This window comes from Terrapene carolina, unplaced genomic scaffold, assembly GCF_002925995.2.
Source record: "Terrapene carolina triunguis isolate 2854851 unplaced genomic scaffold, T_m_triunguis-2.0 Scaffold180, whole genome shotgun sequence".
In the NCBI taxonomy this organism is placed as follows: Eukaryota; Metazoa; Chordata; order Testudines; family Emydidae; genus Terrapene; species Terrapene triunguis.
The window spans coordinates 4,195,533-4,213,418 of record NW_020664531.1 but is presented as its reverse complement, the minus strand read 5'-3'; the positions used below and the strand labels follow the sequence as shown (position 1 = coordinate 4,213,418).

At 44.6% G+C, this 17,886-nt stretch overlaps 1 protein-coding gene across 6 annotated transcripts in view; it reads left to right on the top strand.

Annotated features, from left to right (window-relative positions):
• Positions 1 to 8,656: 8,656 nt before the first annotated feature.
• Positions 8,657 to 17,886, top strand: part of LOC112109992 (histone-lysine N-methyltransferase EZH2) — an 87,451-nt gene continuing 78,221 nt past the window's right edge. For 2 of the 6 annotated variants that reach the window (XM_026654080.2, XM_026654079.2), the window contains exons 1-2: positions 9,323 to 9,423; positions 10,279 to 10,344. In XM_026654080.2, coding sequence (XP_026509865.1) covers positions 9,401 to 9,423; positions 10,279 to 10,344 — 89 coding nt within the window. In that variant the 5' untranslated portion in view covers positions 9,323 to 9,400. Of the gene's footprint in view, positions 8,715 to 9,322; positions 9,424 to 10,278; positions 10,345 to 17,886 lie in introns of those variants that run through there. The other 4 variants (XM_026654076.2, XM_026654075.2, XM_026654077.2 and 1 more) reach the window with 3 other exon arrangements.

The window sequence follows — 17,886 nt, the reverse complement described above, 5'->3', positions numbered from 1 at the left end:
GGGGCGGGGCGTGGGCGGGGCCCCGTGGAGTGTCCTCCTTTTGGAGGCTCAAAATATGGTAACCCTACAATAGCTTGTATATCACTAGGGGATTAAACTAATCCCATTGGAAAACTGAGAACCAGCTGCTTGTGATGTCAGCTACAGCATGAGACTCACACAGGCCCTCAAATTGCACAGACAGATGAGAATTCTGATGTAACACCACATGACCAAAGCCCCAAAGTACGTTAGCTATGTAATCATTGTATCTTTTATTTTCTTCCTCTGTGTACTGCACCCTTAAATCTCTGAGTATTCTGGAGCTGGCCCACACAGACAGTGTGTCTATGCTTGATTTTTTAGTTGTGTTTTACTTTCCCAGTATGATGATTAATTCAGTGAACACACACTGTGCCGTCTCATGGAGACTTTAGTTGTCTTAGTTTTAAGTTCTCTTAAACTAAACTAAATGTCATTGTGACTAAAATTATGTTTGTACTTTGTGTCTGGAAAAAACATAACTGTACAATTATGATTATTAAATTAACTTCTAAAGAAAAACATGCAGTCTGTGAAAATATAGAAGATACAGAATTAACTTTTGAAACTATGTATAAGGTTGCATTTCCTTTAGGGAAAATAATACCAAGTAATATTTGAATGGAAAAACATTTGAAACAGAAACATTATTTTGTAAAGGAAAATTGATTTTGAAATTGATAATTTTTTTAAAACTTTCACTTATTAAAAGTATATTACTAAATTGATTACCAAAGTTAGTGCACTTAATGAAATAAATATTATTTTTTTAAATGATTTGAAGATTATAAAAACAGTTAGAGGTTGGGGTTGTGTGGGAGGGGAAAGAATGTATACTGCTTTTCACCTTGTAAACATGATAGTGGTGGATTGGATTAAGATAATGCTGTTATTGGTTTAGTCCTGCCATCAGTTTCACACAGACAAACACAACTGTGAGTGCAGAGTCACAGTGAATTCATGTGGATTTAATTGCCAGATTTGGGCCACGAAATCTTATTGCTCAAGTTGTCATTGATAGTTTATTGATTTAATAGAATTACAAAACACCAGTTTCTGAAAAAGTGACCAATAACTTCACAGGGAAGATTCACTTTTGCAGCCTGAGACGTAAATTGACATGTTTAAAGTCCAGCATATCAGAAAATGTGTAGAGCAGTACTATGAACTGAATGATTGGTGTATCTGGGACACACCCGCCAGTACAGATACACAGAGAAGCTTATTTAGATTGCTACACCCATAGGCTGCCTACTGTACAAAATAATGTCATTATTATGAATGCCTGAGAGAGAATTTGGAGGCATATAAAAAGCGGAAGCAGCTGGTGTTAATGTTGATAAATACAAACTGGACCTGATCCTACTCCAATTGAATTAATGGGAACTTCGCAATCAACTTCAATACGAGAACTGGACCTAGTGTTTTTCAAGTCCACTAGGTTGCACCTTGTTATAGACCCACCAGAAAAAGAAAATAAATAAACTCAGCTTTGGTCTTTAGTCACAGCCAAGAAAAAGCAGTCAGCAGGGGCTGTGACATAATCCACAAGGCAGTGACTTAAACAATGTGTGCTTCCACATAAGAGTAATAGCATGAGGTATGAACTCCTGCTGTCAGTCATCACATCAGGGGTGGAGCTAGCCTACATTGCTCCCTGTTAAACAGGCAGGAAGCACTACATGCAGTCCATTCAAACAGTGTTCTAGCCCTGCCCCAACAAACCATTGCTCTTTCAAGCTAAGACTGTCCCCTCATTGGTTCCCCCAGACAGAGATATTACCTAAGCCCCTCTGTGCAGAGATCAGTAGTGAAATTATTAGGTGAATAATTATAAACATACTGCTGTAGAGAACAATCTACATGTTTTAAATTTTTTTGATTTACTTTGATATTACAGTATTTCTTTGTGAAAGTACCTCCAGATGTTAATATCGCTTTACAAAATTGTACTCCTCTACACTCAGGTGTGTGCTACTTAACAAAAAAAAAAAGTGAAGACATGATATCTGTATGCTTCTGTGTAAATGATCATATATAGGTTTTTTGTGGTTGTTTTCAAAACAGTTGGTTTTTATGGTCATGTGCATTGGTGAGAAGTCTCTCTTATTCCTCATATCTAATCATCAACATTCAGCAGTAATATTTTATTCACATATACAAACATAAACAGAGATGTTTCATTGGTGTTTTTGGACCCAATCCTGATAGTATTGAAGCTATTTTGAATTTTGTCATTGACGTCAAGGGGAACAGGATCAGGCCCTTCAATGCTCAATATTTTATATGTTTCAGAGTAGCAGCCGTGTTAGTCTGTATCTGCAAAAAGAACAGGAGTACTTGTGGCACCTTAGAGACTAACAAATTTATTAGAGCATAAGCTTTCGTGGGCTACAACCCACTTATATAAAATTGATTATGTGATTGATAGAAAAAAGAAAAAAATTGTTTTAAACAATTCCAGAAGGCTGCCATATCCCATTCTGATTTTCTCCAGATTCTGATTTTATTGACATTGTCATTTAATTTATAAATGTCTTCGAATTTAAACATGTTTTTCAAAACTACTTTTACATAGTTTTATCTTGATATTAGAGTTTTTAAAAACTAAAATTCAAAGAATAACTCCTCAAAATATCAAAGTTCAAATTCTTGTCAGACATTTCCTTAGTAATTGTTACATTGTGAGTGTCTTGTAGACGTTTTCTTTTTTGTGAAGTAGGTTCTTAGCTAAACAGATATTCATCCACCATGAAAATAAGTTAGAAACAAAAAAGCCACTTGGGTGGCTCTGCTGAGTGCAGAACAAACAGCTGCCAACATTCTGCTGGCTGTTTGAAACTGACTGGGAGGGTGATCAGAAAGTCTGCTTCAAAAGAATTATTTTCCAATACAATTTAACATTTTAAGACTTTAGAACTGAATTCAAATGGAAAGATTCTTTTCTTCAAAAACAGGAACACATAACTCCTCACCCCCACCTCTCCAAAAGCCAGGTCTTTCAGAGTGTTTGGTAATATTTAATTTCCTAATCAGCACTAGTTGCTTTCAAAAAGTAATGGACACACAAATCATTCCATTCAAGTGCAGATAGAAAGGTGGAATGACATCTGTGCTGAGATGAGGTCCAATTCATAGTGTATATACTGTAATATTAATTTACTGAGTCACGTGACTAAGCCAATTACAATCCATTATTTTAAAGCTTATTCAATAATGACTACTTATATTGCCTAACTGAAAACAAAACTAAAGTGATCATGAAATTAAATTCTGACAATCAAAATAAAGTATACATTCTAAAAGTAAAGGAATGTGGTAGCCATCTTGAATTTGGCAGCCATCTTGGGGTAGTTTAAATAACTTCATATCCAGGAATAATAAATAGATCACATTTTACAAATGTGAAAGTTTTGGTGCTTTTAAACCTGAACAGCAAGTTTTGAAATTGTCAGTCATTTCAGGAATTCAAAGAAGGATAGGGCAATCTATCACTGATGTGTTATTATGAGAAGAAATTAGTTCAAACATTGTTGAACTCTATGCTTGCAAAAAAAAGTTGTTAAAATTAAAGTAAACTACTAGTATAAACCTGCTTACAAGATAACGAGCTAAAGACAGAATATAAAATCAGTGTTGCCAACTCTTGTGATTTTATTGAATGTCTCATGCTGTTTGGTATTTTTCTTAAAGGCCCAACTGCTGGCTGGAATCATGTGATTGCATGATAAACTCGACTTTTTTTTTAAAGTATGTTTCTATCCCTCATGGTTATAGAAAATATAATTTGAAGGACCCTAAAGGCTCAGTAGCCATAAGGCAAATAAAAAGCACCCAAAATGTAGTATTTAAAAGAAAAGTATGATTTTAAACCACACTTGTGATTTTGAGGGCTTGACTCATGATTTTTTTTTTATTATATTATATTTATTATAGTGGCACCTAGGAGCCCCAGACATAGACCATGGACCCCATTATGCTAGCTACTGTACAAACAGAACAAAAAGACAGTCTTTGCCCCAAAGAGTCTACAACCTAAGTATAAGACAAGAGCCAACTGGTGGATATGGACAGACAAAAAATGGAGCACAAGAAAACAATGAGACAGTGCTGGTCAATGTGATAGGTTGTGATCTCAGCACACCATCTGCTTCATTCTTAACTCTTAAAGGAGTTTTAAGAAGGGATTTATAGCTTCATAGATTGCAAGGCCAGAAGGGACCCCTGATCTACAGGCCATAGAACTTCCCCAAAATAATTCCTAGAGCAGAGATGCGCAAACTTTTTGGGCCAAGGGCCACATCTACGTGGGGAAATAGTATGCAGGGCCGGGACAGGGCGTTGGGGTGAGGGAGGGAGCATAGGGTGTGGGAGGGGGTGTGGTGTGCAGGAAGGGGCTCAGGGCAAGGGATTGGGGCAGAGAAGGGGTACGGGGTGTATAAGGAGGCTCAGGGAAGGGGGTTGGGGTGCAGGAGGGGTGCGGAGTGCAGGAGGAGGCTCAGAGCAGGGGGTTGGAGTGCAGGAGGGGTGCAGGGTGCAGCAGGGGGCTCACGGCAGGGGGTTGGGCTGCACAGGGGTGCAGAGTGCAGCAGGGAGCTCAAGGCAGGGGATTGGGATGCAGGAGGGGTGTGGGGTATACAAGGGGGTTCAGGGCAGGGAGTTGGGGTGCAAGGTGCAGGCAGGGGGCTTAGAGCAGGGAGTTGGGGGGCAGGGTACAGGAGGGGTTCGGGCTCCGGCCCCGCTTACCTCAAGCGGCTCTGGGGTAGCAGCAGCATGCACCGGGGCCAGGGCAGGCTCCCTGCATGCATGCATGCCCTGGCTCTGTCCCTGTCCCCGGCCCCATGCCACTCCAGGAAGCGCTGCAGCCCCTGGGGAAGGAGGGGGCGAAGGGCTCTGCATGCACTGCCCTTGCCCATGCCTCCAGGTACCTCCCCCCAAGCTCCCATTGGCCGTGGTTCCCTATTCCCGGCCAATGGGAGCTGCAGGGGGCGGTGCCTGGAAGCAAGGGCAATGCATGGAGCCCTGTGCTCCCCCGCCCGGGAGCCGCAGGGATGTGGTGCTGGCGCCACCGCGGGCCGGATCCGGCCCGTGGGCAGTAGTTTGCCCACCCCTGTCCTAGAGCATACCCTTTAGTGAAACATCCAATCTTGGTTTTAAAATTGCCAGTGATACAGAATCCACAAAGACTCTTAGTAAATTGTTCTAATGGTTAATTACCCTCACTTTTAAAAATTTCCAGTATGAATTTGTCTAGCTTCAACTTCCAGCCATTGGATCATGTTATAATACCATTCTATGCTCAGTTGAAGAGCCCATTATCAAATATTTATTGTTCCCCATGTAGATAGTTATAGACTGTAACCAAGTCACCCCTTACTTGTTTCTTTGTTAAACTAAACAGATGGCCTCCAGGAGATCAATCACTGTAAATCATGTTTTCTGATCCTTTAATCACTTGTGTGGCTCTTCTCTGAACCCTCTCCAGTTTATCAATGTCCTTCTTTAAAGGAGTATATTGAGGTACCTGAAAATTCTAGGGTTTTTTTGTAGATAATGGGGGGGGGGTGCCCAAATTTATAATCCAAAGGGGGACTCTGCTCAAAAAGTTTGAAAACCACTCAGGGTGCAGGCAGGGGGTAGCTAGGGACTGTGTGCAGGCAGGGGGATAGCTCAGGGTGCAGGGAGGGGCTATGTCCAAGAGGGTGCTGCTGCGGGGCTGGCTGTGTGCTGCTCAGTCCCTAGTTGGCATAGTGGGCGCAGTTCCGCGGGACAGAGGCTGGGTGAGAGGCATGCTCTTCACACCCGGGAACATGATGGGCGGAAGGAGGGGGACACCCCAATATCAGCTTCTGCCTGGCTTTGCATAGCAGAACAGGAGGCAGGCTCCCAGTGCCAAACAGCGTGGCCAGCTGCGGCTCCATGGCAGAGGGTGGCGGGGGAGGCAGAGGCAAAGTGGTGGCTGCAGATGGCAGTGCCACAGGACAGTGGGGGGGGAGGAGGGGCAGCAAACTTCATCCCAATGTGGTACAAAACTTGGGGGGGGGTCCCCCTGCCCTCCCTAAATGTGGCACCTGCTGACATCACTGTCAATAAGAAATATCCTAAAGTGAATGAGAGATTATAAGTATAGTGATGATAGGCTATGAAGGGCCTGGAAAATGAAGACAAGAAGCTTATGTTTGTTGCAATGGCAAAAGGGGAGCCAGTAGAAGGACACAAAGAGAGGGGTGACATGGTCAAAGTGCCAAGCTAGGGCAGAGGTGGGCAAACTACGGCCTGTGGGCCGGATCTGGCCCGTCAGGGCTTTGGATCCGGCCCACAGGATTGCCACCCCTGTGGTGCCACGGGCCCCATACCGCTTCCGGAAGCGGCCGGCACCATGTCCCTGCTGCCCAAAGGTTTGGGGAGGCAGAGGGCTTTGCATGCTGCCCTTGCCTGCAGGCACCGCCCCCTTCAGCTCCCATTGGCCAGGAACGGGGAACTGCTGCCACTGGGAGCTTCGGGGGAAGTACCTGCAGGTGAGGGCAGCGCATGGAGCCCTCTGCCCACCCCCGCCCCGAGGGGCTGCAAGGACGTGGTGCCAGTCGCTTCAGGGCCAGGGCAGGCAGGCAGTCTGCCTGCAGTGCTTCTATATCTTGGGAAATTTCCCACAATCTGGGAATTTTTGAGTAAAATGTTTTGAATGAAAATTCCCAATTTCCCAAGTTGAAACATTTTACCCACAAATTCCCAGGTTTTGGGAAATTTCCCAGGATATAGAAGCACTGTAAAAAACGTTATCTGGGAATTTTTCACCAGATTTGGGAAATTTTTAGCACTAGGTTGGGAAAAGTTGGCATCACAATATAGAAGCACTGTCTGCATGAGCCCCGCTGTGCGCTGCTGCCACCCCAGAGCCGCTCCAGGTAAGCAGCGCCGGGCTGAAGCACACACCCTGAACTCCTCCTGCACCCCGCACCCCCACCCCCTGCTCTGAGCCTTCTCATACACCCCACCCCCTGGCCCTGAGCCCCTTCCTGCACACCACACCCCCTCCCACACCCTGCACCCCAACCCCCTGCCCCAGCCCTACATTCATGACCCTGCATGCAATTTCCCCACCCAGATGTGGCCCTCGAGCCAAAACGTTTGCCCACCCCTGAGCTAGGAAAATGATCTTCACAGCAGCATTTTGAATTGATATGAATGGGGCAAGATTGTATTTGTCAAGACCAGAGAAGAGATGTTGCAGTAATTGAGATGAAAGATGACGAGAGCCTGGGCAAGAATTTTAATTATAGTTATTTATTATTTGATTATCATAATACCTAGGATCCCCAGTCATGGAGCAGACCCTATTGTGCGAGGCACTGTACGCACACAGAACAAAAAAGACAGTCCCTTCCCCAAGTGCTTGCGTGGATGGTTGGAAAGGTTGTATCTTAGAGAGGTGATGCAGAAAGAATCAGCTAGATTTAAACACAGCCTGGATGTGAGGCTCTAGAGAGGGCAAGTTAAGGCTTAAGACCATATTACGAGTCTGAGTGATGGGGAAGATAGCGGCATTGCTAGGGGTTGGCAATACCCTGAGAGAGGATATAATTAAAACCACATGATCAAGCAGTGAGGTGACCATACATCTTGCTGGTGCTATGATTTTTGTGATTTTTTTTAACAAGTGAGGGGAGGACTTGGTGGGCTGTGGTTCACAGGCATAGAGCACCACATGGAAGAAGGTGTGGACAGAACCTGCAGAAGACAGAAAGGAGCGGTTATCTATATGGTTTAGGTGAAGGACAGAGCAGAGATGACAGGGGGTAAGGGGCCCGTCTACACTAGGCAAGTTTTTGACCAGCCTGGCCATTTTCACACCCACTAAAGACATGGCACAGATGCAGTTTTGGGTGGCCAGACCCATTTTTACTGAAGCCATTTGCTTCTGGAAGCTGGCTCAGTCACGGCAGGTCCGGCTGCCTTCCAGGGAGCTACAGGGCGGCTCCACAATTGGTTTAGCTGAGCTGCTTTGGGAACTGGTTCAGCGAAACCAAGGTCAGAGGCGGGGCTGGGATCGATGCAGGGCGGAGCGCGTCAGGCTCTGGACTGCCCGCCTGGGAGGGGGAAGCAACAGGCAGAGGGGAGGGACGTGGGGCTGCTGAGCTCCCCGCGCCTCCCTCCCGCGCGCGCAGAAGCATGACAGTTAAAACCGTTACAGCTCCCACTTTCGAACTGATTCAAACTCTCAGCAGCGCCGAACAGGGCTGCCCCTCCCTTCCCGGGCTCCGCGGGCTCTTCCTCTTTCAGCAACCCCCAATCTCCCCACCCGCAGGCAAGGCGGGCTTCAAGGCTCTCCCTCCCCGCGCGCCCAGATTCCCTCTCCCAAGGGGGCTCAGGAGCGCGCGAGGATTAAGAGAGGAGCACGAAACTCGCCATCTCCCCAGCCAGCGCGAGAACAAAGAGAGCTCTTCCACCCCCTTCCCCCCGCACGTGGGGAGCGAACTCCCCGCCCCCGGCACCGCCTCTAGCCGCTGCTGATTGGCTCAGGCGGCCCCTCCACGTCCGTCCAATCGGGGCGGTGCTTGGTTCTCTCCAATGAGCGCGATGCCGATTGGGCCGCCGGGTTTGGCGCTCGGTCCGGGAGGGTGAATCCGGCGGCCGGAGGCAGAGAGGAGCGGAGAGGGGACCCGGAGGCGGCAGCACCGGCGGGGGTTGGGGGGGTGAGTGAGCGAGCGACCGGCACCGCGCGGGCGGGAGCCGTGAGCCGTTATTATAACTGGCGCCCTTTATACTGGGGGAGGCGGCGGCGGGAGGAGTGAGGGGAGGGCAGAATGAGGAGTGGGGGGCCCAGCCGCGAGGAAACTCACCCCCCCCCGGGGGGAACAGGGTGGCGGGGAGCGGCTGGCGGCGGGACACGCTCTGCCGGCCGGTGACAGCTGGAGAGAGACACGGAGCGTGAAGCGCCCTTTGTCTAAGTTGGCTCTGCCCACCCTGGCGGAGGGGTCCCCCCTGGACCGACCCGGCTGAGACAAAGGCGGGAGTAGAGCCGCGGGCTTGGGACCGCATTGGACCCCTAACCAGGGCGGGGCTCCTTGGGGGGCTACGTCTGTTGTTCTTCTCCTCAAACCTCCCCATTGACTTCAGACTAGTGGCGGGTGCAGGGGCAGTTTGACTGAGGGGACGTCCCTCGATCCCCCTTCAGTCCCCCTCAAAAGGCGAACGAGGTTTTAAATCGCCTGATTGAAACGCCGCAAAATCCTTCGTTCCCTGAGGAGGAGACGGGAAAAAATACGATTAACCTCCCCAAACGAGGGGGCCTCCCTGCTACGGGGAGAGGTTTGGGCACTTGGGCAGGTCTGCTTCAGTCTCATGTGCTCTTAGATAGTCTCCCGGAAGCTGCTGTTCAATGCGGGGGCCGTTGAGCTGTCTGTGGGTTGTTCCTTCTTTTGCTGTTTCACACGAGTTGCTGCTTTTGATTCTCCCCTTTCCTCCTCCCTTCTCTTTGTATATGAAAATCCCGAGTGCAGGAAGGATGTTAAATGCAAAGGCAACTCGAGTGAACTTCTAAGGACAGTAGTGGGTCCCTGTCTTCCACAGCATTGCATGGCATTTCGCAAGTTCAGATAGGCTGGCGACTGTGATTCTAGAACAAAGTGTGTTGAACATGAGGCATGCTCTTACTAAAAGCATGGTTTGTCTTGAGTCATTTTGGTAGGTGTAAGGGGGTGGTGTTGAAAAGAGCTGCCTTTTTATTAAAATTGTAAGAGCGAAAGAGTGGTAAATATGACAAAATAAGATTGATGCGTGATCTGGTATTATTTTGAACAGTTGCCTGCAGTGATTCAGAAGTTATTGGGAGTGAGAAGGAGAAAAAAAGCTTGTAGGTGTGTTTATGTAAATTAATTTGGGTTTTGTTCCAGTGGCTTCTCTCTCCTAGTTCTGGAATACCACCCACATTGTTCTGGAGTGGGAACAATACAATATAGAGCTAGAGAGTTGGGAGTTCAAATCTCTCTTCCCTTCCATCTCAGAAATGAAGTCATCGGAAGACTTCATTTTTATATTTTAATTTCACTAATGCATCTTTTGTGCCACTCCACTGAATGGTGTTGTATATAGATGTAGGACTATATAAATGTACAGGGATCAAAAATATGTAGTGGGAATTCTATTGAATTTCTAAACTGGGATTTCCGTATTGATTTCTAGGGTGTAACGCTTTCTAGAGTCTGAATGTAATTTGTAAGAGTTAATTAAAAGGCCACTCTTTCTGTTTATCCCAAGTGTCCATATCAAATTGGGAGCCTCTGGAATGTTTATTTGTGGTAACCAGAAAGCATGTTGTGAAGGGTGAGTACTTGTATGCATTGTACTGTAAGTACTTTCAATTTGGTCTGTTAAAATTTGAATACTCAAGACCTGCTGATACCTCATGAGCAACCCTGCAATATAGCACGCTTACTTGTTTTTTTCCTGCAGTATTTTAGTGTGGAATCTTGCATGTAAATAGGCGTTTTAATAAAAAGTTCAGCTGTTCTCTTATGTGCTTTTTTAATCTTTCACCTAAAGAGACAATCCTCTATTGCTTAGTTGTTGTGAAGATGATTGTGACATCAAATAAAGGGTTGTATCTTTAAAGAATAAGATTCTTAAGAAACATAAATCCTGTTTTCACAAAAAATGTCCCTAGTAATTAGAGGGCAGTGATGGAAGTTTCTGCTTAAACTTGTTTTTTTAAAGCTTTCCATGAGGTGTCAACAATTGTCGTCTTAGAACTACGCCATATTCAAGATCCTAGTTTTGGTTAATAGAAATCTGTAGGATTTGGGTTTCTCACAGGGATGTTAAAATATAGCTATACTCCAAAAAGTGAGTATGGAATTTATGGAATTCCACTTTATCACTGACTTGCAAATCAAATTTGCTTAGTTTATCCAATCTATCTAATCTATCTAAACTCCACACTGTAAACTGAGGCTGGGAACTTGAAGGTCAAGCTGTTTTCCTTTTTGCCTCTCACTAGAACTACTAAAGACTTCAACTGGAATTTAGTTAACAAGGTTGAGAATAGAAACCAGTTCTCTCTGATAACATTACAAAGCGAAGAAGACTGAAATATAGTGCCCATTACATCATTACACTTAGGCAGCGTATATACTAGGATTTAAAGGTTCTGACTATTGTGTTCTAATTCTTTGTCATAGACAAGGCAATGTAGACTTCAGCAACACTAGAGTTTGAAAACATGTTAAATCTTTAAATCCTAGTCTAGACAAATTACTGTAAATACTCATGAAGTAGATCTCTTGAATTTGAAGGTGTTGCTATATTTAGTGTTTTTTGTCAGATCCTAAGATTTAATTTGCAAACATCTGAAGCGTTTAGGCTGTCTGGTTGTGAAGATAACCTTCAGTGTAAAAAACAAACAATGTTCTTAAGTCATCATGTAGCCAGACAAACACAGGTGTTAAAATGAACAAAATTAGGCTTAAAAGTTAACAATTTCCAAGCTGATTGTACTTGTCTAGTGTGGCTGGACGTATATTGACTTTCCAACATGTCAAAAAGCTAAGCTATAAGTCTCAAACATTATTGTTTGTATTATGGTAGCAGCTAGGAGCCCTAGTGATAGACCAAGACCGTGCAATGCTAGGCACTATACAAACTGACCCTTTCCCAGAGAGCTTACAGTATATAAAATATTTGATATTTCAGTTGGTAAATTTAAAAACTAGGGAAAGTGGTTTTATTATTATTATTATTATTAGATACTTCTTCATTCCCATGGTCCAGTTAGAGCATTATTGTGGATTTTTTAATAAGAATTGTTGCAGTAGTAGTAAAGAGGATAACTTTAATAGAGGTTTGCTTGCATGATACATAAATAGCATCATGGGACACTTCACAGCTAATTATAATCTATATATGCAAATAAAAGGAAATAATAGGTTACAGGTAGCATTTATAGATGTTATGACACTTATAGATAGAATGATTGAGCATGAGGAAATAAATAGGCAAGAAGGATTTGAAAAGATGGAGTCTGCTAGGCTTTCTTTACAAAACTTTTGCCCACCCAGGCAAAAAATTTTTACCAACTCTTATAAGGATGGAATGGGCAGAGAGAGAGAGAGTTTAGGTAAGCTCATTTTTGAAGGGCCTCATTAGGCACCAAGGCAGTGTCTGCACTAGAAAACTGAAGCACTGTTAATTAAAACAGTAGGACAGAACCTGTTTAAACACGTGTTTCAGTGTGTCCATAGTAGCCACTCTGATTCGGGTTCTGATGAGTTGCATTTTTGCCCTGTATCCACACTAGCAGTGTTCTAAACAGTTTCATACACAGTGTGACTGTCTCAGAGGTCCTGGGATAGCTTCCAGAAGTAGTGAATTCTGGGAGATTTTGAAAGCCCCACCAGTTTGATGTGGTAGAGTCATGGAGGGATTGTTTAAGCATTTTGTGCTTTTTCCAGCAACTTCTGTTCCCCATCCCACTAAACTAACGGTGGTTAGACTTGTTGACAGCAAGCCTAATCCAGATGGTATTGGGGACCCTTGTACATGGTTTTGAACAGTTATAAAACACGTTGCATCCACACACAAGTGTTCTAGGAGGACCAAATCGTGAGTTATTCTAATGTTGTCAGGGTCCAAGAGATAATTCCAAATAGTGGGGTGAGGGAGGGGAGGAAAAGGAGCAGGGGACATGACAGTAGACGTAGGATTTACTACCCATTTTGGAGAGAGATGCAAGGAGGAGGAAAGCCTGATGTGAAAAGTGTTGAATGGATGCAAGAATAGAAAGATGGAGGGGAAGGCAAATTCATGGAAGAATTTGAAGACACTGGTCACTGTTAAGCATGCATTCATTTTAAATAGATGTGTAAGTGTTTTGCTGAATAATGATTTAAGAGGGAAACTTTATACTAGATTCTGAAATAGATATTCTGTCTGCCCTCATGGACAGCTACTGAAGATTTGAGATGAGGGCAGTGTATTCCTGCGAATGGCTTAAGATGAACTGCTACACTTTAATTTGGTCAGTTGAGACTGGAAAAGAGAGAACTGTTGGGATCTAGGCAAGAGGAGCTGAAGCTGTGACTTACATTGCTGTGTAGACGTATCCTAAGCCTTGGCTTGAGCCCGGGCTCAAGCCAAACCCCCCTTGGGTCCACACACCAATTGTGGAACCTAGCGATTGAACCTACGGTTCAAGCCCGCGTTAAGCTGGGATTTAGGGTCTGAGCCCTATTGCTTTCCTGTGTGCACGCAACACCAGCTTGACTCAGATCCCAGAAGGCTTCTAGATGTGTCCCAGAGTTCCTTGGGGCCAGGGTTGATTTAAATCACTCCTCAGGAAGACTTGATTTAATCATGGATTTCTACATAAAAGTGCATTCTTGTTGGTTGTTATAACCTTAATACATATTCTTCACAACTCAGAGATAGATGTAGGTTTCATTTTTAGAAGGTACACACTATACATTTTTAAAGTGATTTATTTTGAAAACTTTTCAGATTAGTTTTACAGCTATATCAGAAAATGAATGATTGGTTATTTCATTTACCAAAGGTAATTGAAGCAGATATTTATGAAGTCATTGGGAGGTGAACTATCTCCAATTCAACAGGTTAATCATTAATATTTGGAGGATTTTCTTGCCGTGCTATATTAGGAGGAGAACATCACCAGACAGAGATTTAAATTTTTATTTAACTAAAACAACGTTATGTATTCTGGATTTTTTTTTTCTTCATCAGCAAACATATAATATTTTAACAAAACAAGCATGAATTTTTGAGTTTAGTTAAACATTCAAGCTTTTTTAAAATCAGGTTTATTTTTGTTAAAATTGTTTTAACTGAAATAGTTAAATGAATTTAAAAAACAAACAAAAATTAAATCGACTGTCAGACATGAGAAACTTAAAATATTGGCTTCTGCAGCTAACTCAGTCGTCTTCACCTTCATTTTCCTGTTTGTTCAGAATCTGGAAAAGAAAAACAAGCTTTCCTGCTTTTACAGGTCCAAAATGATTTCTCACTTTGGAATAAATTAGTCCAAAGGAAGAAAATTTTCTTCCTACATCGACAGAAGAAGCTACTGCTGTTAAAAGTTAGATTATCAGTTCAACAGTCTCTGAATTCAAGTGCTTAAGTGACTTGCACCAGTTCACTTGTGTGACTTTCTTTAAAACATCATCAGCAAACGTATATTTCTTGATTGGTTCTCCCTTAGCTCTGAAGTTTATTATACAGTAACTCCTCACTTAACGTTGTAGTTATGTTCCTGAAAAATGCAACTTTAAGTGAAACGATGTTAAACAAATCTAATTTTCCGATAAGATTTAATGTAAATATGCGGGGTTAGGTTCCAAGGAAATTTCTTTTGGCAGACAAAAGGCATTATATACTGTACAGTACTGTGGTTGGGAAGTAACCCTGGCTTATCCCACACAGGTACAGCTCGCTACAAGCTAGGACGCTAGGAAGCACTTTCACAGCAGCAGCGGCAGCTTCCCCGGAGAAGAACAGGTGCCGTCTATGCCGGGAATGCTCCAGGCCTGCCTCTTCCTGTCCCTGCTCCACTCCAGGCCCACCTCTTCCCATCCCTACTCCACCTCCTCTCCAGAGCACGCTGCATCCCCATTCGTTCCCCCCTCTCCCCCCCGCCCCAGCCCTAAGCGCTGCCAAACAGCTGTTTAGGACTTTCTGGGAGGGAGGGGGAGGAGCGGAGACGTGGCGCTTCCCCTCTCCTCCCCCTCCCTCCCAGAAAGTCCTAAGCGCTGCCAAACAGCTGTTTGGTGGTGGGGGAAGCGCTGGGAGGGAGGGGGAGGAGGCAGAGAAGAGGAACTTGTGCAATGCTCCCTTGTAAAGTCGCTGCTCTTCCACAGAATCTCACAAGCAATGGACAGAGCAGGCAGCCAAATGACATTATAAGGGAGCATTGCACAACTTTAAATGAGCATGTTCCCTAATTGAGCAGCGATGTAACTTTGAACAATGTTAAGCGGGAGGACGTTAAGTGAGGAGTTACTGTAGTTGGCATTTGGAGGGATGATTCTGGATGTCCATGTCATAGCCAACTCCTCTTCTTCAGCAGTTAAGGTTTGACCCTGGTACCAAGTATTGAGAATATTTGCATTTCTTTGTTGCACTGTTTGCATTTTGCCCCCAATAATCTTCTATTCATTGAACTTTTTGAAACTTTGCGCTTTTATAGAGTGGCAAGGGATTGACTCTGTACACAAATTTGCACAGGGACAATAGGGTTGAGGTCTGTTATCTCTCACCTCTCTATATTATTTGTTTAAAACATTTTTGCTGTTAAACAAGCATGTTATCTCTGGAGACATAAACCCATATTTTGGGAACTGCAAAACTAAGCATCTCTGATGGTATCTTCTAGACTGATCACTGAGTCCCATTGGGTAGATAGAAAGATTAACCTAAATAATCTATACAGAAGCCCCTGGAATCCCATAAGATTGGGTGCCTAATCCATGAACTATTGGAACTAATTTACAAAACTTTTCTTAAACATTACTTGAATATATTGTCTGATACTATAGAATTAGAATTTATAATCCCTATTCCATTATGAGATATCTTTGAGCTATAATATCTTAATTAAAACTATCTTTAGATTGCTTTTTTCCCTCAAAAAGCATTTTATCAAAAAAAGTGATTTAAATTAAAAAAAATCTGTTTTTTTTGTTTTGTTTTTTAAAATCATTGATTTTTATACACCCTGCTTGGGGCAATTTCCTTGGTCCTCTCTATGCTGGCAATCTGTGGTGCAGTCTATTGCAAACAGAAGTCACACCTCCCTTTGCAAATGGCAGCAGCTCAGGTCAGTGTTAACGCATTGTCTGCTGAACACCAGTCTGCAAGCACACTATCAGAGAGCCTGCAGGGTCTCAAAGGAGATGGATCAGAAGAAGCTTTTTGCAAAGAGAGCTGTTTCTTGGTCACAAGATTTTGGTGGAAGGACCAGAGAGCAGAGCGGGGACTTAGCAGCTGGCCTGCAGGGAAGTGGAGTGGCAGAGCTCCTGGTTGAGCACAGCTGGAGGAGGATAACCCCAACACCTCAGCCACTTCTCCTCCCTGAAGGGCAGCCACTTGGTCCCTGCTCTGTTCTTTGGGGCCCCTCGTGTCCTCCCTGGGTCTGCATGTGCAGGGGTGCCCGGGCGGCATGTAGAAGCCAGTCCCAAAACCTCCCTGCAGCCTCTTGCAGCAGTGGCGACTCTGATTCCTTGCTGCCATGCAGAGCTTGTTCAGAGCAGGAAGCAAAGCTGACAGGGAGGATGTGGCTTCCAGCTGCCAGAATGTTGGGGATCATCCCTGAGCTGGAAGCTCTGCCGCTTCCCCTCCCCTCCCTGCCGGGCAGCTGCTTGGTCCTGTGCCGCTGTCTGTCCCTTGCTCCCAGGCTTTTGCCCTCCCTGGGGCTGTGTGTGCAGAGGTGCCTGGGCAGAATGCAGTGTGAGGGTGGTGAATGGGAGCCGGACCGGAACCTTCCCCACAGCCTTCCAGGAATCCCTTGTCAATGCCTTCTGGGGTGCGGCGGAGGCAGGGATAATGGATTGGGGGAGCGTCTGGAGCACACTGCACTCCAGGCTCTGGTGTTGCACTTCACCACTCTGCAGCCAGCAGCAGCCAGACTGAGGGGTGTGTGCGTTTTTCCTCTAAAACCTACATTTTATGTCATACTTCATAACAGACAAATAAAAAACCAACCAAACAAAAACACCTTAGTTGAACTTCCATTTTGAGAATTAAGAATTGCAAAGTTTCATTTTAATAGTTTGACAGACCTGGAAACTGATGTTCTAATTAACCTCAGAACAGGTGCACATGGACATTTTCTTGCCAATATAACTCCACCTAGAGGTAGAGAGCCCAATTCTCAGGTTAGATGGTAGTTCAGTATAAAACCTTCTCAAACTGCTGTTGTTCTACTGAGATAGCCAACAAAGGTGCTAATTATGCAGTTTATGTACTTGTATTCCTTATGGGTTCCTGAGTCCCATCAATAGCACCATCACAGTTAGGAAGCAGGGTGGGCAGTAGAATTTCCCCACTGTCCAGCAAATTAATAGGCCTAGAGTGTCGACACTTTGGGGGAGGAGGTTGCTAGGCACTTTGGGATAGTGTTACTTTGGTTTGGGTCTATACACTGCAGTGTGGATGCCAGAGCCCAAGATTTGAGCGTGGGTCAGAAAATCCTTAACCTAGGGTTAAAATGCAGTGTAGATACTCAAGCCCATGACTTCCTGACACAGGTCAGTTGATTCAAGTCCTATTAAATCTAGGTTTAGATTGTTGTGTAGACATACCCTAAGTCAGTGGGCCCCCAAACTTTTCCTCTCATGCCCCCCACGCCCCTTAGCAGTAATAGAATGTGTCTGAGCCTCCCCGGGCTGGGAGTGGAGCCGTGGCCAGGAGCAGGGGCTGGGGGCCAAGAGCAGGGCTGGGTACAGAGCGGGACTGGGTGGTGCTCCCTCTCCACCCCCTCATGGTCTTGTCCTGGGCCCCACTCCACCCCTTGGACATTTCTCCGTGCCCCCATATGGGGGTACGCCTCACAGTTTGGTAACCACTGCCCTAAGTGTTTCTGTAAAGTATTGAAGTGGCTGGTGCCAGCAGGCAGTGTGACAGTGTCACAGACCTAGGTACTAGGGATGTAAAAGATTAACCAGTAAGCATTAGGAAAATGCATATTGGGGACGTCTAATGGTATGGGTGTCAATTGCTAGTTGTAAAAAACCAAATCTTTACTTTAGAGAGCAAGCTGTCCATGAAATTGCTGGGTGACTAAGTAATATGAACTCTTTATAGCGAGCTTCTGCTATACAGTATTATGGATGCACTTATGTCAGATTAAGTGGTTCT